The following is a 19,554-nucleotide window of genomic DNA, read 5'->3' as shown; positions in this document are numbered from 1 at the left end:
CTATTCATTTAAGCTCAGCAGTCACAACACGATGTGCTTGAGGTTTATGCCTTCAAGATTCACTTCTGACAGCTTATCTGTCTCCTGTATTGGAGGCCTAAGAACTGCTGAAAACAAGAAGGTAGTCACATTTTACTCTTTGCTCAGTAACGAGCAAAACCCATTGTATTTCAAGTCTCTTTGGTTCATTCTTTGCTTATCTTCCATATATGCAAAATTAAGGCTACATCTTCTCTTCTTTGCAGTCCCTGCCTACCAGCTGCTTTGGCCGTAGCACTCTGATACACAGGAATGCAATGGTACTTCACTTCTCATTAGTGTTCTTGTCCTTAATATACCAGATAAAAGATGCACACCTTAGCTGAAATAATAGCTTTTTTTTCCTCCTTTCACTCAAATTTGCTATCTTTGAATGTATGCCACTACCAATAAGATTCCGACTGATGTAAAGCAACCGCCTCTGACAGAAGCCAAAGGCCACTATCACAGAAAGGCACCAGTAATTCTAACGTCACCAACACAAACCGTTCAGTTCAGCTTTAATGTTGCTAGAGTCACACAAGGGCACAGGGTAGCACAGTGTGTGCTTAGAGTTCAAAGAGAAAGGTGCTGCAGGTCTTGTGCAAAATATTTTTCAAAACGTGTAGGTGTAGGTTCTTCACATGTCAAATTGTTCAATCATTGAAGTTTCCTATCCAAATACCAAGCACATATATACACAACTGGAAGTTCATTTTGGAAGTACTGCCGAGACCATTTTGTTCAAGAAAAAAAAGTCTCTACATACCCAACAAATAAGTGAAATTTTGCCATTGCTTTCTCCTGCCGAGGAAAAAAAAAAAAGGCAGATTCAAGGATACAAAGACATTTTATAGATGTGTGTCATTTTGGTTGGATGTTGCAGTCTGACTTTTCTCCATAGTTCTGAAAGACGTAAATTGAATGTTTTGGCCTTTGTTTTTTTTTCCCCCTCTCAAATCAAGTGCTGCATTTTCCCACAAGTTTCACATTTAGTTTCAACATCCACTTTTTTTTTTAAAGTTAAAAGCTTATTAGTTTTCCAACTTTAAAAAACTTCAATCCATTTTTAATCACACAAAACTAACTTAGTGTCATTAAGCTAAGCTAAACACTTAAACCAATTCTTAAAACACAAACATTACAAATAAAAATCTTGACATCCACTCAAAGCTCTAACAACTTAGCTACCTATATCCATCCCCTTCTCAAATTCTTTATAAACGAGTCTCCATTTAAAGTTAAAGAGACAATGAGAGACTAAATTAATCTCACCTGAGACACCTTAATTATTTAATTAAAAAGTCATCATTGGACATGTTAATCCTGACTTAGATTTAGTTTTCAGTCTCAGAAGAAGAAAGTGATTACTAATACAAGCAAATCAACACTCTGCAGCAATATGGTACCTCAAGTGTATTTATAAATGGGAAGGTATTATTAAAAAATAAAGAGCTCCCAAGCTCTGACTGAGTATGCAATTACAGAAACTCCGCCATCATCGTAAACTTACCAAGAGAGATTGCTGAACCAGTACCTAGAACTGTTCTGGTCCTCAGGAACAAGGGGATAACGCTGCTGTTCCTTTTCCCAGGCCTCCAAGGATAAGGCTTACTGCTCACACTGCAAAGGGTTGGAATTAATTTCATGTGGACCCACACATCCATCCTGGGATTTAACCTTGAAGACAAAGAAGACTGGTGGAAGATGAGAGCTAACGAGATCTGCTGTGGGGTTAGACAAGGGAACACAGGAGGGTAGCGCAGTGTGTTAATGCAGCAGGAATAACTAGGCAAAGGGTTCAGGCTGTGTTGCTTCCTCTTCACTGTGCAAATGTGGCAGCCACTTCTCAGACGACTTCACTGCTTTCTAGGTGCTGAGCACTGACATGTGATGGAGGAGAATTACAATTAAAAATTATTTTCTTATAAGTTTTAAAAAACCTTTTTAAATCCAGTTTTAGCATCTTTGCCATTGAGAACAGTATTTTTATGGAAAATGGAATTACTATTAAAAATTGCCACAGCCATACCAATGAGGGTCAGCTAGCTTCAACAAGGAAAGAACCTCTCTTGGTATTTTTTGCAAGGTATAACCACAGCTATGAGAGATGCTAGTGTCATAGGTAGTAAAAACTGAACATACTTGAAGGATGCAGGGTCAAACCCTCTTCTCTGAAAAGAAAGCCTTTTGGAGCCAAAATGTCTGGATTTATTTTTTTTACAGTCCTTTGCTCTCAGGTGGTTCTGAGGGATAAATCAATTAATTTTAAAACATTTTCTGGCATTATTTTTCACTCACAGGCACTAGCATAATCTAGTTTGATCACAGCTCCAGAAAATTACAGCTCTGAACAATACTTCTAACGCCTTGACTCAAAAAGGATCTTCTTGTCAGCATTTTCCTTCGTTTGCAAGGACAAGGTGAGGACAAAGCCTGTTTCCCTGAAACTGTTTTCCTTTCCTGTGATTAAATGCAACGCTACACAGCAGGAAAGTGGAGTAGAAAAGAGCAGATATCTGGCTACACATCATTACACATCCCTTTTGGGAGGCAGGCAATGACCAAGAGTCACCCTGTCTGAGGTGATCGCCTTGAGCTTTGACTCTGCTTCTCCAGAGGCCGTGGGACCCAAAGCCCACCCAGTCACTCCTGAACAAAACCACTGCTAATTATTGCATCTCCAACACATCGCAGAAAAAAAAGCAGCCTGCAAACTTCTTACGACTGGAATTATCTTTAGCACAGTAAGCTGAAGTCATTAGTTATTTATTCCCTGGCAGTGTAGGTGGATAATTAGCGCATAATTTGAGGTTTTCTAGGCATGACAGCCATGCTGCCCCTACTCCTGATTAAATCTCTGCCTCAGATCTCGCAGCAGCGAGAAAATTCCAGGCTCTGCCAGTATCAGGTTTCTGTCTTGAAACCATCGCAAATGTTTTGGGTATTTTTTTGTTTTGTTTTGGTTTGGTTTTTTTGAGGAAGGCATTTTTTTATTCCTTTTCTCTGAAGCTTTGACTAAATGTTGCTTTGCATCCAAAGTACCTGTGAGAACATGAATGCGACTGCATGGGAATGAATGGGATATTACACATGAGGCATTACTATAGTATTATGAACGCAGACACACACGGGCTTTGGAAAGGAAAATAAATATACCTGTGTGCTAGAAAAGTGAATTCAGTGTATGAAGTGTATTAAGGCTGCTCTAGCCCACACACCATGGAGAACACACAGGAGCTGTTACAATGCACCCAGTCTGCGTGCCTGGATATTCTGCCCCCTACACCACAGTGCTGGGCGCTTCACAAGAAAGCGTCCTGGACTGAGTAAAAGCAGTTGTGTGGCCATTGCTGTGCCAGGTCTGCCTCCTGGAAGGGAGAGGCTACGCAGGCTGTCTCCAGCTTCTCCCTGACGAGCAGCCTTGGGGAGCCCAGCTTCCTGCCTCCGAGACACGGCTGGGACAGCAGCTGGGCACTGCCAGTCAGCCGCATGCCCGAACAAAATGTCCATAAACGCTGCCCCTTTTGGGGGGTGTATGCGGGACTTTTCTTCCCGCCCCTCATGCAAAGAAACACCTTTTCCCCATTCCCCCTGAGGCCTGAGGGCTCCCCACCACTAGCAGGGCCCACCCCTCTCTTTCCGGTGGGGCCTGCTGCAGGCTTCCAGCCCCCTCAGGCACTGCAGGGAGGGCAGCGCCCGCCCCCCCGGCCTACCGTACCGAGTCCCCCCTCACAGGGGCGCAGCGAGGAGGGGGCCGGTTGTACCCCCAGCCAGGTCATGCCTGCTCGGAGGGCAGGACACCGGGGTGGAGGGGCTGTGTAGCACCCTGCTGCCCGTGCAGAGGGACCCTCCATCGTGAGGGGAAAGCCCTCAGCAGTCTCTTGCTGGAGGCCTGGTTTCTGAGTACTTGTGCTCCCCTGAGTGGGGTTCAGGCTATACCTGCCCCCCCATACCCCCCCTTGAGGTACCTCCCTGTTTTCCAGCCTCACCCGCAGTCCCAAGGCAGGCAGACGGCAGCAGCTGGGTTTAATGGAGTATTGATTTTGCAGATGGTGGCAGTGGTGGGGTTGCCAGTTTCTGCCTGCGGCACACAGATTTGGTCGCTCATTGTAAGCAATATCGGCAGATTTTATACGTTGTGCTTGGAAAGGTCACAGCTCTCTGAAGTCTGCAAGCTGTACCATTGTCCCCTTCATCCCTCGATTCACTAAATGCCAGTTAGCTGGGTGAGCCTCTGGCAACAAATTAAAACCAGTGGGATAAAATGGACCATAATCTCCGATTCCAGAGTGGGGATTCTGTACAGATATTTATTTAAGATTTTTCCACTCCCATAAAATACTGATTCTGTCTCCACGCTGCTTCTTTTCTCTTGTTCCCATTTTCTTACTGTTGGCACTCTGCTCAAGAGCTTGGGAATGAACCATGGCAGAGCCCAGCCCAGGGGCCGCCTGAGACCCCACATTTCTGCAGCTCATCAAGTGTCGGAGCTCTGGTCCTGTGAGCCCTCCCTGAGCACCAGGACCAGCACAATGAGCACTTGAGGGGGGGGGCATAACAGAAGGGAGACTCTGACCCTTTTTTCTGGTCAAAACAAGAAGGAAATGGGGTGTCCAGCCGCTGCTTATGTTGTTAGGCTCTTAGGGAGGGTTTTTTTCTTTGTTTCTTTCTTTCTTTCTTTTTTAATTCACAATCCCTTCACAGTGATTTTTGGCCACGTCCAGAAGTTGTGGTGGAAGATAGCTTCATTATTTGTCTGAAAACTGCTAGGTCTTACACACAGACATTTCCTTTTCCTGCCTTACCTTAGTGGTCCAGCTGGCAGGCAGCCTCACAGCACGGGAGATACAGGATAGCTGTTCTCACCTTCTCTGCGTCCCAGCCTTGCTCATACACAGACTAAAGAGCCTACCTTGGGTATCACCAAGGGACAGAGGGATTTCTGGCAGTTACAGTGCCTAAATCCCTCTGTGGACGTAGATTTGATAACAGCATCCTTGACAGAGCCTGGCTTCCAGACTGCAGTCCAACACCTCAATCCATAGCTATTCCACAGATGTTGAATAGATGTCACCCCAAACTCCCATCACGAAATATTACCTCTCAGCACCTTAATAAATACACTTCTTTCTTTCCTTGGACTGATCCTTTATTACATTTCAGGGGCTAGCTTGCAGAGGACAGGTTCATTTGCTAATACATGAATCATTATTGCTTTGAGCCTCTGAGCTAGCATTTTTATGAGCACGTTTCAAAATGTATTTGATTGCTGTTAGAAATCATTTTGGTTCACACTCGACAACCAGGCCAACCTAAGCCAATATGCTCTGCCTGGCACTGTGAAAGGATGTTGTGAGAATTTAATTACTAACAGCAACTTACTGTGCATATGGTGAATTTTAAGTGTACTATTTCTTTTATTTTTTTGCCTCCAAGGTAAAAACACCCGATAGTTTAACTCCAGCTTATTAAGATTTCTATCTAGCAGTTCTGATAAAATTGTTTCAGATTGTACACCCTGCAGAGAACAGCATGCTGCCTTTTCCTATCTGTGAGCTGCTTGCAGACCATAAATGACATGCAAGCCAAAGTGAGTCCTCTTTGCCCTTCTGTAAGCCTGGACCTCACGTTAGAGATTAGAGTTGCTTCATTGCCTTCATGTAAGAAAGCTTTTGGAAAAACATTTGTTTTATGTGATAAGGTACAACAGAACATCACTAGAACAGAATTTAGTTCTGGCAGCAAGAATCTCACCTTGGGGAAGGGAGGGAGGGAGGGATGGCGGAGGTGTGGACTGTAAAAATACATTTAAAATAGTTTAAATCCACTCATTCTTTACCTCTCTTCTCCTTTTCCACTATGATGATGGTTCTGATGCTCTTCTACTGTTTGGCTCCTATACACTTTTGTGACATGAGAACTCTGTGATTTGTGACATGAGATCTCTGTGTTATGTGTCATGCTGATATATACCCACAGAGTAAATCAGAACCTTAGATTGAATCAGATTTCCTCAGCACATTAACAAGAGGAGGAGGACTTTTCAGAATATCTCCTATTAATGCATACAGTACAACATAAAGCCCATGGGAAATTCAGCCCTTATATGCTTCTACTTCTACAGTGTGCTCATACCCAGTATTCTTGCCCATGAATTGACTACAGTGCCTTGGGCCCCACTCTATGCGTGCATTCCCTCGAGCATTTTCCCCTTTGGAATATACAGTGTGCATCGCACTCCCCACTGATTGCCAGCTCACTTTCCTCTCCAGGAAAGCTCAGTGATGCAGCCTGGGTTGCCTTTGTTAAGAGCCTGGCACCATACCTTTTATTAGAACCTAAAAGCCAGACCCACAAATAAACAGGACACCAGCTCAGCCAATCTCAGTGTGCAGTAGAAACAGGGAAAGCATGAAGAGAAAGCAGAAGGAGAATTTGAGGTGGGAAGAGTATCTTTCTCCAGGTGGTAAAATAAGAAATATGTTTACAGTTCAGCTCCTTCCTCGTCTCTTTCCGTAAAACAGACATCTCAGTACACGGGCCCTCCTTTAGGACAAAGTTTTTCCACATTCAGTAGCATGGACTGCCTTGGATAGATGCTCTTACCTGTAAGATCTGCATGCTCTTACATGCTAATAAATCATTAAATAGATCTGGAAACCTCCCTTCTTTTGGTGGATTTTTTTTTCTCTCCTTTGTTTAAATTCCGATGCTAATCTGCTTTCTTTGTGAAGTTTTTATTTTGAGCAATTCAGATTGGAGGTCTGGATATAAGGAGTGTGATTTGAATTTATTGTAGAACAGAGAAACTTCTGTGGATGGTGAAAAGCAAGACTGGAAATCTGGAATAATGTTGCCAGAAATAGAATCATAAAAACTGGTTTAGAACCAAAGAAACATCTGCTGACTTCTGTCTCAAGATAAAACTGAAGCTGCTCCTGAAAAACCCACTCTCGCTAGATGACACTTCTCTTTGGAGAAGAATTTGAATAACATGCTGCTCGAAGGAGAACACCACTGAAGAGGAAATGACCTGAGATAAATATACTATGTCAATGTGGACTAGCTGTTCTGGAGCCCAGCAAGTTACCATTATGCTTAACTGTGGGTCTGAGGGACACATTCTCACCCACCATGTTGCATTCAATTACACCTAATTTCCCCAGAGATTAACTGTATCTGCTCAGCATTAAATATGACAACTTCACTAAATATCATAAGCCACTTTTACCTGCAAATATGAATAAAAGAGGAAGAATGTCTTGTCATTGCTTCATTCAAGAAACATGATATTCACCCCCCTGTTCTGTTACAGCTTTTTGCCTTAGTGGGTTTAGACCCTGAACTCAAAATCTGGAGAGAGAGGTAGAAGGAAAGAGGAAAAAGGGAAGAGCTCTTTGTTCTTGGGGCCTAACATTGATGAGGAGCCTGACATTCACCTCAGTTTAGTGTTTAAAACGTTCAGAGTAAGTTCAGTCTTTATCCTCCCTGTACTGCAATTCCTCCTCTGTGAGGTGGAAGATACAAAGATATTGTAGGAACAGGTTCATTAGTGTTGGAGACACATTCAGATATGTAACAATGAGAGTCACTTTGGTACTTACAAATTTCTGCAGATACTGTGATAGGCTTCTGATAGTTTACTTTTATGCCTCTCTCTTTAGATTTTCGTTGTCACTATGAAATATTTGAAGGAAGCTGAGTGTACATTTCGAGACAGAAATTATGAGCACCAGTCTATGCTTGCCACTTCAATGGTTCTTTGATTCTCATGCTTGCAAAACTAAAACAAATCCTAAAACCTGTATTTTATCTTTTTCTTTGGTGCTGTGAGTTGCCAAGTTTGCTTGATACCTTCTGGTCCCTGTGAACACAATAAACACATTAGACCCCTAAATTTTCATTAAGTTCTCAGGCCAGGCACAAATTAATAATTAGGAGGATTGTTTTTCTAAGCAGTGAGGATTTTCTACTTGTTTGGGATGAATCCTTTGCTGGTGTACAAAACAACAATTCTGTGAGACATGACAAAGCTGTGTACATTTACCTCAAACTACATTTTTGGTCACATTTATCAATGCATTTCAAAAGGAAAAGAAAGAAAGAAAAAAACCACTAAAAGTCCATTGTTTTGCCTTGTGCTCAGGCAAAGAAGTTGAGAAAATGCTTCAAAAACTTTAAAATTGTAATGTTTTAAATAGGTTTAATAGTTACAGAGTCTCCTTCTACTAAAACCCAGTGAAGCATTGGTATAAAGAAGAACAGCCTTATGTCGCTCTGGCCTGATGGATAGCAAAAAGGTTCTCTAACTGTTTCAGACTTAAGAAAGGAGCTTTGGCTCCAGGATAAAACATAAAGCAGGCTCCTATGAGATGAAAGGTGTCCTGACTTTTTCTGATAAGGCTGAACACAACACAAATCCCGCACTGCCCCTCAGGAGCCCACTGAAGCTTTGAACTTCGTTTCTGTTCAGAAAAAGAAGGCGGCACAATGCAGTATCCTGGGCCTCAGTATTATGATAGCTTGAGACTGTGAGGGAAACACATGGCTTGGACATGCTAGGATGTATTCCGAGTATTTTAAACAAAAACTCCAACAAAATAATTCAAAATGTACCTGTCCGAAGAGCAAGGAAAACCAGTTTTAAAATATCTTGTCACTTTAATGAGCCTCCACTCTACTCTCAAAAGTGACGCAAAATGACCTATTCCATGTGAAAAGAGAAAAACTGGTTCCAAAGTTATTTAGATTCAGATTCATAAAAATATTTAACTATTTACCTTTAGTGAGTTGGACCTCAGCTGATCTGCTTAACTTGCATTTTGCGCCCTTGATGCAGAGTCTCTTCTCCTAACTCTCTGCCCTTTGGTCAGCAAGATGAGAGTATCTGGTGTTTGTCTAGCCTAGACCTCCTCTTGCAGTGTGAGAGTCACTAGCCAGGTCAGCCCCTCATTTACCAAACAGGCCAAACATCTTACTAATTGCTTTTTAATACAAACCCACCAGCCTTGCAATAAAAATAGCAGTTTCTTCAGTTTAAACAAATCATTTTCCTATTTAATTTCCTCTTTCTTGCTGATAGGTGGCACCATTTTCTGCACAGAGCACCAACACTTGAAGTACATTGAGAATTTTGGCAAATGCTTCGCTGCTAACACACCATGGCACCAAAATGTGTGTGTTTTGGAACTCTGTCAACATATTAGACAGATTTCACTGTAATAAACTGCAAAAGCAGAAAAATCTTTCCTGAATCCTGATTATAAGCTCTTTATGAAAGCTCCGTTCTTCATGCAAAGAACCCAGGGCCTTATCATTCGGTGAATTGCTGTATATTGGTTCATGCTTTCCAGATTGGACAGTGCAGCTCAGTCTCTCATGTTTAACTCCCACTTTTCTAGTTCAAGGAAATCCTGATATGCCTTCCTCTTCCCTTATCATGCTATTTCCGTCACTCCAAGTTAGGACACTAGAACACAATCTTTTCCTTCGGAACTTTTTCTGTCAGCTGGGCCTGCACAGTAAGTCATGTTATGGTCTCCATTGTCAGCAAGGTAAAGGCCATTAAGACGTTCTGCTTGGCTATTCTGAAACAAAAAATAGACTCTTAAAAATTTTACACGTGGTCTAATGAATGTCACAGCGCTTTGCTGATTGTACCTTTACCCCTAAGTTCTGTAAATGACAGAATTATCTTTGTTAGTTAGAAGGCTCCTCTTTCCAATATGGGTTATCTACTTAAGTAACACACCTAAAAATAAGTTTACAATTACAATAGGGACATAAGATGATAGAAGAAGGTGAGAACAGCCTAAGAGAAAAGTCAGAGAATATGGTTAAGCAGTAAAGGTGAGCTTATGATAAGAAGAACACAGTCCAGAAAAATGTTGCACTACATTTGCATGAAAACAGCTGAGTTTTGTTTGCTGGTGCTTAGGATTATAGTCAGGTTTAGGCACTAATAGATGTTCTTGGATTTGTTCATAGGCCAGGAATGTTTCAAAAATTCTAGTGTAAAGAGGTTTTATGTGTTGGTTTGTTTGCTTTTACCTCAACATTACATACAGGAAAATATCCCAGTCCTTCTTTTCTTGTTTAAAATTCCAGATAACCAGTCAGGATGCAAAGGCAAGTCTAACTAATACTCAACTACATTACAGTAACAACAGATAGCCAAAACAAAACAAAAAAGCAACCAAGCAATATATTGGCTGAAATATCATTATCGCTGCTACTTAGTGCTCAGTTACAGGCACATACTCATGATTCACAGTTGATTCATGAAGATTTATTGATCAGAAAAAGAAGAGGGGGCTACATTCATGATATACATTCTTCACAGTGAAAAATATGAGACTTAGGGTGACTTCTGCAATACAAGTGCTGACAGATGCAGGACTGCTGACAAAATATTTATATGAACCTAATTTTGCTGGATATTATTCACAGAACATTCACTCTAGCAAGCATATAGTACCTTTAAAGGTGACATTTCTCCTTCCAAGAAATTCTGGCTTGAGTATAATAGCCAATTAAGTCCACAGAATACCTTGGCTAGCAACAGAGCACTGTTTCTACACAGAGTTCTCAGTGTGGATTTACAAATAAATGCCTCACCCTGAAAAAGACTGATCCCGGAGATGCAGCTAAATTTGTGGAGGCTGTGTCAGGCTATTCCTTCTGAGGCTGGTTGTATTGTTGCCCATCTGAAGTCTACAGCCAACCTTACTGCCTCGGGGTAAATCAGGGAATCACTTAACAGCCGCTCTTCAACTTACACAGTCACTGTCCTTGTAGAGATCAGGAAGGAGAAAGCTTGTGCACTCAGGTCTCGCCCAGTTCAACCGGATCAGAGATGAGCAAGAGAGTTGGGAACAAGGAAGCATGTCCCAGTCCAGTCACACAGCTGTATCCCCTGGGTGGCCCTATGGCCTCCTCCTAGCAGGAGGATCAGGAAAGGGAGTTCCTTCTAGCAGAAGGAAAGGTGTCAGATCCTTTCCCACATGCCCTGCACTTGTTGATCACAAATTGCAAAGTTTGTGCATACACACTAACAGAGGAGAAACAGTCTGGCTGAGACACAAAATCAATGTTAAAGTCAGTAATGTATATTTTACACTGCCGAGGAGTTCAAGAACCCAATCAGTTCTCAGCATGCTATCACCCAATCCAATGTACGACACAGAGCATCTGCTTGCGCTTTTACAAAGTTGTTTGCTAGCAATACAAAAAAGCATGACACTCAGTTCTGAATTATATTTTAAAGGAGGATGACAGAGGTCAAACTAAGAAGAGCGTTAAAAAAGAGTTGGCAGTTTTTCACCATAAGAGAGCTACAGGGCTTCCATGGGATGCTATGGAATGGAAAGCAGAGATATGAACTCGCAGCAACTGTGCTATTTATTATGATAGGTTGTTGTGACAGCCAGACGTACAAGTGGATTAGATACATACAGGCCTACAGTACTTACTAAATCTGATGGTTGGGTTGGTGTGTATAGCCTCTTGCTTGGGAAGTCCTTGCCTTTTGAAATTAGGGGAAGATATATGATGAAAGGATCATTCTGTGATTTCCCTGTCTCCTATTTCATTCTTCTGAACATCAATAATTGACCATTTTCAATGATGAGGTGCTGGGCTGTGTAGACTCCTGGTAGAAGTATGACAGTATAGAAGTGAGCTCATAAGCACTTCATATCCGTTTTCTATTGCCTTTGGACAGATAAAAGTGACTTTGGAAGCAGAAAAAAAAAATCAAGCCAACAGCAGTATCATCAGTTGCAACTGACCAGGTCTACAGATGGTATAAATTACTGTAGTTCCCACAACTTCCATGGCTGCAGCAGAGCAATAGCATTTCACATCATCTGCAAATCTGGCCTCTCTGTCGATATAGGTCAGGTCACAGGGTGTGGGATATCCTTCAGTCATTTGTATTAACTAGGCAATTTGGAAAGTAGAAGTTGTTCTGTTTCTCTGGTTGTGTTTAGAACAGTAACACGTCAATGACAGACCAGTTGTGCTCTTACACATTTGAATTGCTAAAACATAGCTCCAATGCAAAACTCCTAGAAAGAGAACACTTTCATCATCAGCTTCCTGGCTGCAGTTCAATAGCATGTTTTTCCCTGTGGTTCAATGATTCCAGGAATGGTGACTGCAAGGTCAGAATTTTTTTACGGGGATTTTTTTAATCTATGTTTGAATGCTTCTTGTGGAGTGTTTACTAGTCCCACAGGACCATACAAGAACAGAATTTGTGTTGCTGTGTGGATTGGTACCTGTCATCATCACACAAGGATGTCTTTGTACTGGGATGGCAAGCCAAGCCTCCCCTCAGGTCTGACAGCCACAATGCAATCGTACTCTATACTCTTATCAGTCTAGTTTTGGAAGTGCACGCGCAGGTCCCAAGTCTCCGGTGACACATCTCCTTGTGACATGCAAAGAGCTTGTCCGCTTTAATCTGCTGCAAAGTGTGCTGTGCTCATCTCAAAAATGGGCTGACTACCTTTCAGAACAGATTATGTGCAATTTAAATTTTAAAATGCATGTATACTTTGCTTTTCTAGTTTTCCTTTGTGTGACAACTTTGAATTTTACTACAAGGTGTCCAAATGTACAATGATAAAAAAAATGCAGCTCATGTCAGCAGTAAAATGCATAGTAATTTATTAACTTCTCAAGTGTAAATACAAATTGGTTTGATGATGTGCCACATAATGAAAATTATTTGCAGTCACAACTTGCATTCTAGTTGCTGCATTATTTTTTTAAATTACACTTATTACAAAGAGTTTGAAAACTGCGTAATACTTGTTGATGGCCAATAGAAAACTGTAACCCTATGAAAATAAGTGCTTCTATACATCTTTGAAGAATGCTCTTGCTTCAGAAATCCAGTTCCTCAAAATCAGGTTGCCATGTATTGCTTGGCCGAAGAAAACATTGTGATTACTTAGGGCAACCCATGAACTCAATATCTTTAGTTACATATTGTTAACGCTTTTGTAATATTAGTCAATGTATTTTGTGAACCCATTCTAAAATCCATTACAATGTAGTAAAGAGGTCACTGTATACCTCTTTTTCTAATGCCCTTGATGGCTGGGGCATTGTAAAGACACAGCTACAGTCTTCTGGCATAAGCATCCCAGATCTTTATAGGGACAAGGCATTTTCAACAGCTACCAGCTGGAATAGGGAGATTCTTAAGAGAGAGCCTGAAGCTAATTTATTACTTTTTTTTTTTTTTTTTTTTAGAAGATGTAAATATGGATGCACTTTGTGCCAAATTCACTGAGAATTATTAACTACATAATTTCAGTATCTACTCCTCGAGTTCCCTCAGTTCACTTGGTAAGCAGACTCCATCTCTAGCAGAATGCACTCAGTGCATCATTATTTCAAGAATATCCTTCTTGCCACACAGGAAGCTATAAATGCACGATGCACATACTTCGGTAGACCATGGTGCCAGTTAATGTATTCTCCATGCATTCAATAATTACAGCTCTCACCTTAAGTCCACTAATGTTATACACACACACACAAATCAACTTGTACCTGCAAAATAAGATTTAGAGGTACACACTACAGTGGCTTCTTGAATAGCTGTTCCTGATGAAACAATACAAAAATGTGTGAAGTTTGGGATTCTTTCCAGAGAGAACACAATATTGTTTACTTTGCTGGCATCCAGGTCTAGAAACGTGTGAAGACCTGATCATTTCTTGGTTTCTATCCATCTTGTTAGTTAGTTCTAATTTGCAATACCATCTTTTATCTGCAGCATGACCTCAAGATTGACTTTGATTAGCAGTAAGCAGCAGGCAGTCAAAAATGGAACATCATTGCTAGGAACATTTTCAATTAAGCAAATTCTGATAGTTGTTCTTCCTCCCAAAGCCTTTCATTAAAAAAAAAACCACCAAGGTATTTGTGTCCTAACTGAATAATAATATTCCAAACTCCCTCTGAACTCCAACTTCTATTAAAGTTTTTCTTACAACCCAACTCATTCAGTCCCACAACAGGCCATAATGTGCTTTAGTATGGCTGTTAATGAACCATTTCAAATGAATACTGGATACTGAAGGAATTACATGCTGTGTAATTGATCTAAAGAACAATTTAGGACTGGTGCTATTTCATTAAATCTTATTAGCTCTGGCTTAAGTGCTTAAAACTGCAGCTGTCCTGTGTCAGATAGATTACACCCCCTGTCACAGGGCAAGTGAGGTTTTCATCTACTAGACCACTGTTTTTTAAAAACGAGCAGGCTGATGAAAAGGAACATAAACAAAGGACTGTGAAGACCTGATCTTCAGACACACCAAGCCCCAAATTACTCATTAAAATGAGACAGATAGTTCAACACTTTCAGAATCTGTATGAAGACCTGTTGGCTGTTTCCATATTTCTGTCTTAGATCACTTCTATGGAATTGGAGTTTAGCTTTTTGGATGTGGAACAGTCCTGATGAGTTCTTGTGCCTCATGGATGAGCACAATATAGATCTTTATGTAATTGTGGAGGAATCTGTTGGGTCCTTCACAACACCTTTTGTAGCTCTTCTTTCTCTCAGTTGCTTTCCACCGGGGGTTGGAAACTCAGGAACTAGTGAGCTAATAAAGCTAGAGTACAATTTTGGCTGAGGGAACAATGTCTTTAATCAAGCCAAGAATAAATTCAGCTTGGAATATAGTTTACAGCTTTCAAAGAAGAAAGGGCTTTTTTTGCAACAGGACTCCAACTAATTTTTAGGGATCTTGACATACTTACAAAAGTATTTTTTTTACTGGTTTGCCTTCGACAGCAGTGTACTAGACTTTATTTTCTTTCTCACCTTCTATTCCTCTGTCCTAGGAACCAGTATTTAACTCCATAACATCCTAAATCAAACAAAATAACAATTGAAGATTTTGATCTGAATTTTCTCTACAAGGCAAATTACACTATACTAAATACTTCTAATAATATCTAACTGCTGTGCTGTGGGAAACAAGACTAAAAATTTGAAACAACATTAAGCAGGACTTCGGATTATACTAAGAGGTGAAATACTGACAAAAGACCCATAGACTTTGGTTAAAACAGATAATACTCAAGGCTTTTTAAATTATTACTCCTTTTATGAGAGAATATTTAAGACCCTCTCACATGCAGAGTCAATGTTAATACCACAGCCAGAGCAGTGGTTCATACAGATAAAGACTAAAGTGAAAATTATCCAACAGATGTGTTTTTCAAATATATGAAATTGTTTCAGTAAATCTTAAAAAAACGACAATCACAGAAAATACCAACTCCACCTATAAGAATTATTGGAATTCTTTAATATTATTCTATAAATCTCAGAGCCATTTATCTATCACAAAAATCTGCTTTCCTTCTTACACTGCAAGTCTGGTTCTTGCAAGCCCTTTGTGGCCTGTGGCCTCTGCCCTCAAAGCTTGCCGGGACTGACTGCTTTCTATTACCCGGCATGGCCGTATTCAAACGCTTTGCACCGGGCACTGAAAACGTGCGGTAGCAAAATTCTGAGACAACCAATTCACATTCATTATAGTGGTGTCCTAGTGAAGGCTTGTCATGCTTGCTTGAAATCTTTGCCAGTAAATGCAGATCTATCTGGTCTTCTCAGCCTCAAAGCTCCTAAACCGCAAATGCAACACTCCTTTTAGGATAGTAAATTTAAAATCTGGTTTTCCTCCAAATATTCAGCCTTCCTTTTGTACTTATCCAGTATTTGAAAGGCTTGCTGCCCCATTGCTAACCAAAGATCAAGTGCAGACTGGCAATTCAAGTCAAGGAAAATAAATGGGGGGGGGGGGGGGGGGGAAAGCACATGGCATATTTGCTTTTGTTCAATACAGTAACTTTATACTCTAACAGTTAGACATGTAGTAGTCACACTGATATATAATTACTTTCAACTTCCAGCCATCTTCACACAAAATAGTTAGTACTTACTCATTGGAAAGATTACAAATGGTGTGAATGACCTGCAACATTACTCCCCAAAATCTCACTTGGTAAACCAGTCTTTCCCTTCTTGCCTCCCTTAGCCAAATATTTCAAGGAGTAAAACTCCATCAGAATAAACAAAAGAAGAACACAGCTTTCATACAATTTAAAAGGGAAAAATTGTATCTGGACAGAAGACGAAAAGTCACTTACAAACAGAACTCCTGTACAAAGTGTTCAACACCTGTTCCACAGATAGTAATGATCCTTTTAAATCATCTAACAGGTTAGCACAATGAGGTTGAAGGCAGGGCAACTGTTCTCAAGCTATATTTAGCCTGAAGCTTCCTACCTGTTTAAGACCTGCAAGAAGGCTTGAATACTGAGCTCGTCCACGATTTTTTACTGTATTGCTCAATTTATTAAAGATACCACCTCCCTGCTGGTCTTACTAGACTGTTCAAGAGGTCGTGTTCAACTAACCATAAACACAGAATTTTAAGCATTTTTATATCTAGAATCTCACCCAGAATTATTTTTCTGTATATATTCATGCATAACCAAAACACGTGACATAAATGAAGATCAGCAAATAGCCACAAATAAATTCCAGAAGACTTTGCTTTGTGTTACATCTTGCACACTCTGTTTAAAAAATAAAATTGGGGCAAAATATAGTGATATGCTCTCCAGTTACCAATGAAGAGTTGACAAGAACTGATGGATTTTGCATGTTAAAAGTAAATATTTTATTACATATCATGCCCTTGAAAGGCTAACTTTGTTTCCATTCTATTTTGTTCAGCATGCCTTGAAATAGGAATGGCAAAAGCTCTTCAAGAAATGGATCACCAAGATTCATGGTACCGCAATGTCTACAATTACCTATTGTCCTGGCTCAGTTAAACAAAACTATTTTTTTTTTAAATTACTAGAAAATACTAAACAGTGACGTTAACAGGTACTGTCTCTGTCTCTCCTTCAGTGTGACTGAATCTTCTGCAACGAAAAGCTGTCTGCCATGGACCCACATCCAAAGGCTGCTGACTTTGACAGTGGTCATCAGCTTTGACAGCCTTTTGGATAAGGCCTTGTCATTGCTCTGGCTACCTGTGCACATATGCTGCATGAGCCACTGGGTACATTATTAAATTCAGGTTCACAAAGATGCTGTCAATGGGTCAATGGTCAGTAAAATGTTTATATTTCAGAGTAACAGTATTAATATATGTTGCCTAGTTCTTGCTCTAATTTGCCCTCTTATCACTAGGGGTTTTTTTGTTTTTCAAATACTGAAAATATTGGTTTGTTGAGGAAATTTGTCTAGACAGTGCTTACAAAGCGTATTTGCTCACATTTGACATTTTCACAGGATGGGGAACAAAATGGAAGATTCAAGTTGTTGAATTCCACAGATGGCGCCTAAGTCAGTCAACTTATTTTCAGAAGTAGTGACTATCCAGATGCCAGGCAGTTTCTGGAACAACATAACAGTGCACCTGCATGCACAGCGCTGCAGGATGGGAACCTTGCATGTACATACTCAGGGCTTGTGGACCAACTGGGGCCTCTAGAAATTCATCCATCTACTAGGACATTACTGCCTCAAAAGAGTTAAATACGCAAGTGCTATATTGTGATGCCTTTACAGCCAAGAAATGTAAAACGTGGCAATATAATGGAGCATGTGGCTATTTTACCTATTCAACATTTACCTGTGTCTAACTAGAAGAGGTCCCTAAAATGCTGCTTTTTAGCAGCTTGAAGGTTGAGAACCACCTGTAAACATTTGCGGAACAGTCTCTTTCTAGAAATAGAGACTCCTAAACAATCAACCTTGAAATTTATCATATATTATATTTCCAGTGTTATTTACAGATCATCTTGTTTAGTACAATGAACCAGACATGCTGAAAAGGTAGGATTTTTCCAGTCCCCTTTTATACGAAGTACAATAAAAAAGGCACATGATTATTCACCATAGAAGTTGTGCACCAGTCAATAACTTAAAGCTAAAAAGCTACCCATCAGAGAACCCTCTTTATGAGGCAGTGTTGGGATCTCTCCTTTGAACTCATCATAGAAACATCCGTCTACACATTCCTCTAGGAGAGCTTAAGGAACCCACTTTTCTGTTGTGTTCTGATCTTCACAAGAATTCCAAATCCACAGAAAACCATTGTTAAGCTTCCCAGGTCATCTGTCAGAGCAAGGGAGTCAAACGGGGCATGTATGCGTCTGCTTTTCTTTTTTCTTCTTTTTTCCTTTGAATGCCCAACTATGGAGGACTCTTGAGAGTCAAGTCCTGTTCAAACTAATTTGCTTTAAGACAAATGCCTTGCAAGATATGGCACACTGAGCAGGAGGGGCAGCTTCTCAGCCCCAGCAGTCAATGCCGGCCATGTTTTATCCAGTTTCTAATCATCCATTTTTGCCCCGAGCACCTCTGTACGACTAATCTGAGCCCAAAATTTGCATCTTTTGACATTTCCACTTCTAGACAACGGCCAGTGTCTCTGCTGATGATTGGGCCATTCTAAGAAAAAAGAAAAGAAAAATTAGGAGAAGGAATAGAAAAGGTGAAAAGACTAGAAGAAAAATAGTGCTAGACCTGTAAATCCCTAGAAGGCACTATAAAATGCCTGGAAAGTGATCTAAGTCCTTAGAAATTGCTAGAAATTTCTAGAAGAAACCAGATAATCCACACAAAGTGCCAAAGCATTTCCTTGATAATTCTAGATTTAGGAATTGCTAGAAAATTTCCCAGAAATCACTAGAAAGAGCACTAGAGAATCCCTACAGAACCCAAGATATAGGAGATACTAGAAACTGTAAGAATAACTTCAAAACTCCTAAAAATTATTTGAAAGCTCTAGATCTAAAAATTTCTAGAATGATGCTAGAAAAATCCTAGAAAAATTCTAAACCCAAAAATTCCTAGACAAAAAAAAAACCAAAAAAACCCCCCATACAACAAGTACATTCTTGACAATCACTACAGAAACTGAGAATATTCCAAGAAAGGATAACTAAAAATTCCTATAAAGTGTACCCCAAAATTCCTAGTAATAATATAAGAAAATTCCTGGATAGCACGTGACCTGTGGAAAACATAGCTGACTATTTCTAGAAGGCATAAGGGGGAATTCCTAGAATAGCCCTCTAAAGACACCCTTGTTTTTCATTACATATCTTCTAGAGCAGCATTCCTCTCCAATTTATCTCTGTGAGGCTCCCTGAGCTCTTCCATACCTGTGTGAAATCCCAGAACCTCTGTGCTGGTCTCAGGACATCTTCACACTTCTTCAGAGTTGGTGTCCTGCCCTTCCCGTCGTCAACAAGGCATTTGGAGTCAGGCAGAAAGGCTGTGGAGCCCAGCGGCCCCAGCTGCAGGACACCTTCCGAGCTGTAGCGGACGAGCTGTGAAGAAAGGAAAGGGAAGTCTTCAACTGCAGCCCCAGAGACTTCAGTGATGGGACACAAAGCCACCCTGCAGCTGCCTTCCCTCACCCCAAGTGCTGGTGAGGAGCCCATTGTCCTGCTGCATATGGGGACCTTCCTGGC

General features: G+C 40.6%; 1 protein-coding gene across 1 annotated transcript in view; it reads right to left on the bottom strand.

Moving 5' to 3' along the window:
• Positions 1–18,379: 18,379 nt before the first annotated feature.
• The window catches only part of GALNT9 (polypeptide N-acetylgalactosaminyltransferase 9), a 153,018-nt gene continuing 151,843 nt past the window's right edge, over positions 18,380–19,554 (bottom strand). The window contains exons 10-11 of the mRNA XM_086474153.1: positions 19,243–19,410; positions 18,380–18,526 (exon numbers count right to left, since the gene is read on the bottom strand). Coding sequence (XP_086330279.1) covers positions 18,380–18,526; positions 19,243–19,410 — 315 coding nt within the window. The remainder of the gene's footprint in view (positions 18,527–19,242; positions 19,411–19,554) is intronic.

The sequence above is a fragment of the Leptosomus discolor genome, chromosome 16 (assembly GCF_034619465.1).
Source record: "Leptosomus discolor isolate bLepDis1 chromosome 16, bLepDis1.hap2, whole genome shotgun sequence".
NCBI classification, from domain to species: Eukaryota; Metazoa; Chordata; class Aves; order Leptosomiformes; family Leptosomidae; genus Leptosomus; species Leptosomus discolor.
The sequence above is the reverse complement of the archived record's forward strand: the minus strand, read 5'-3'. Positions and strand labels throughout refer to the sequence as shown.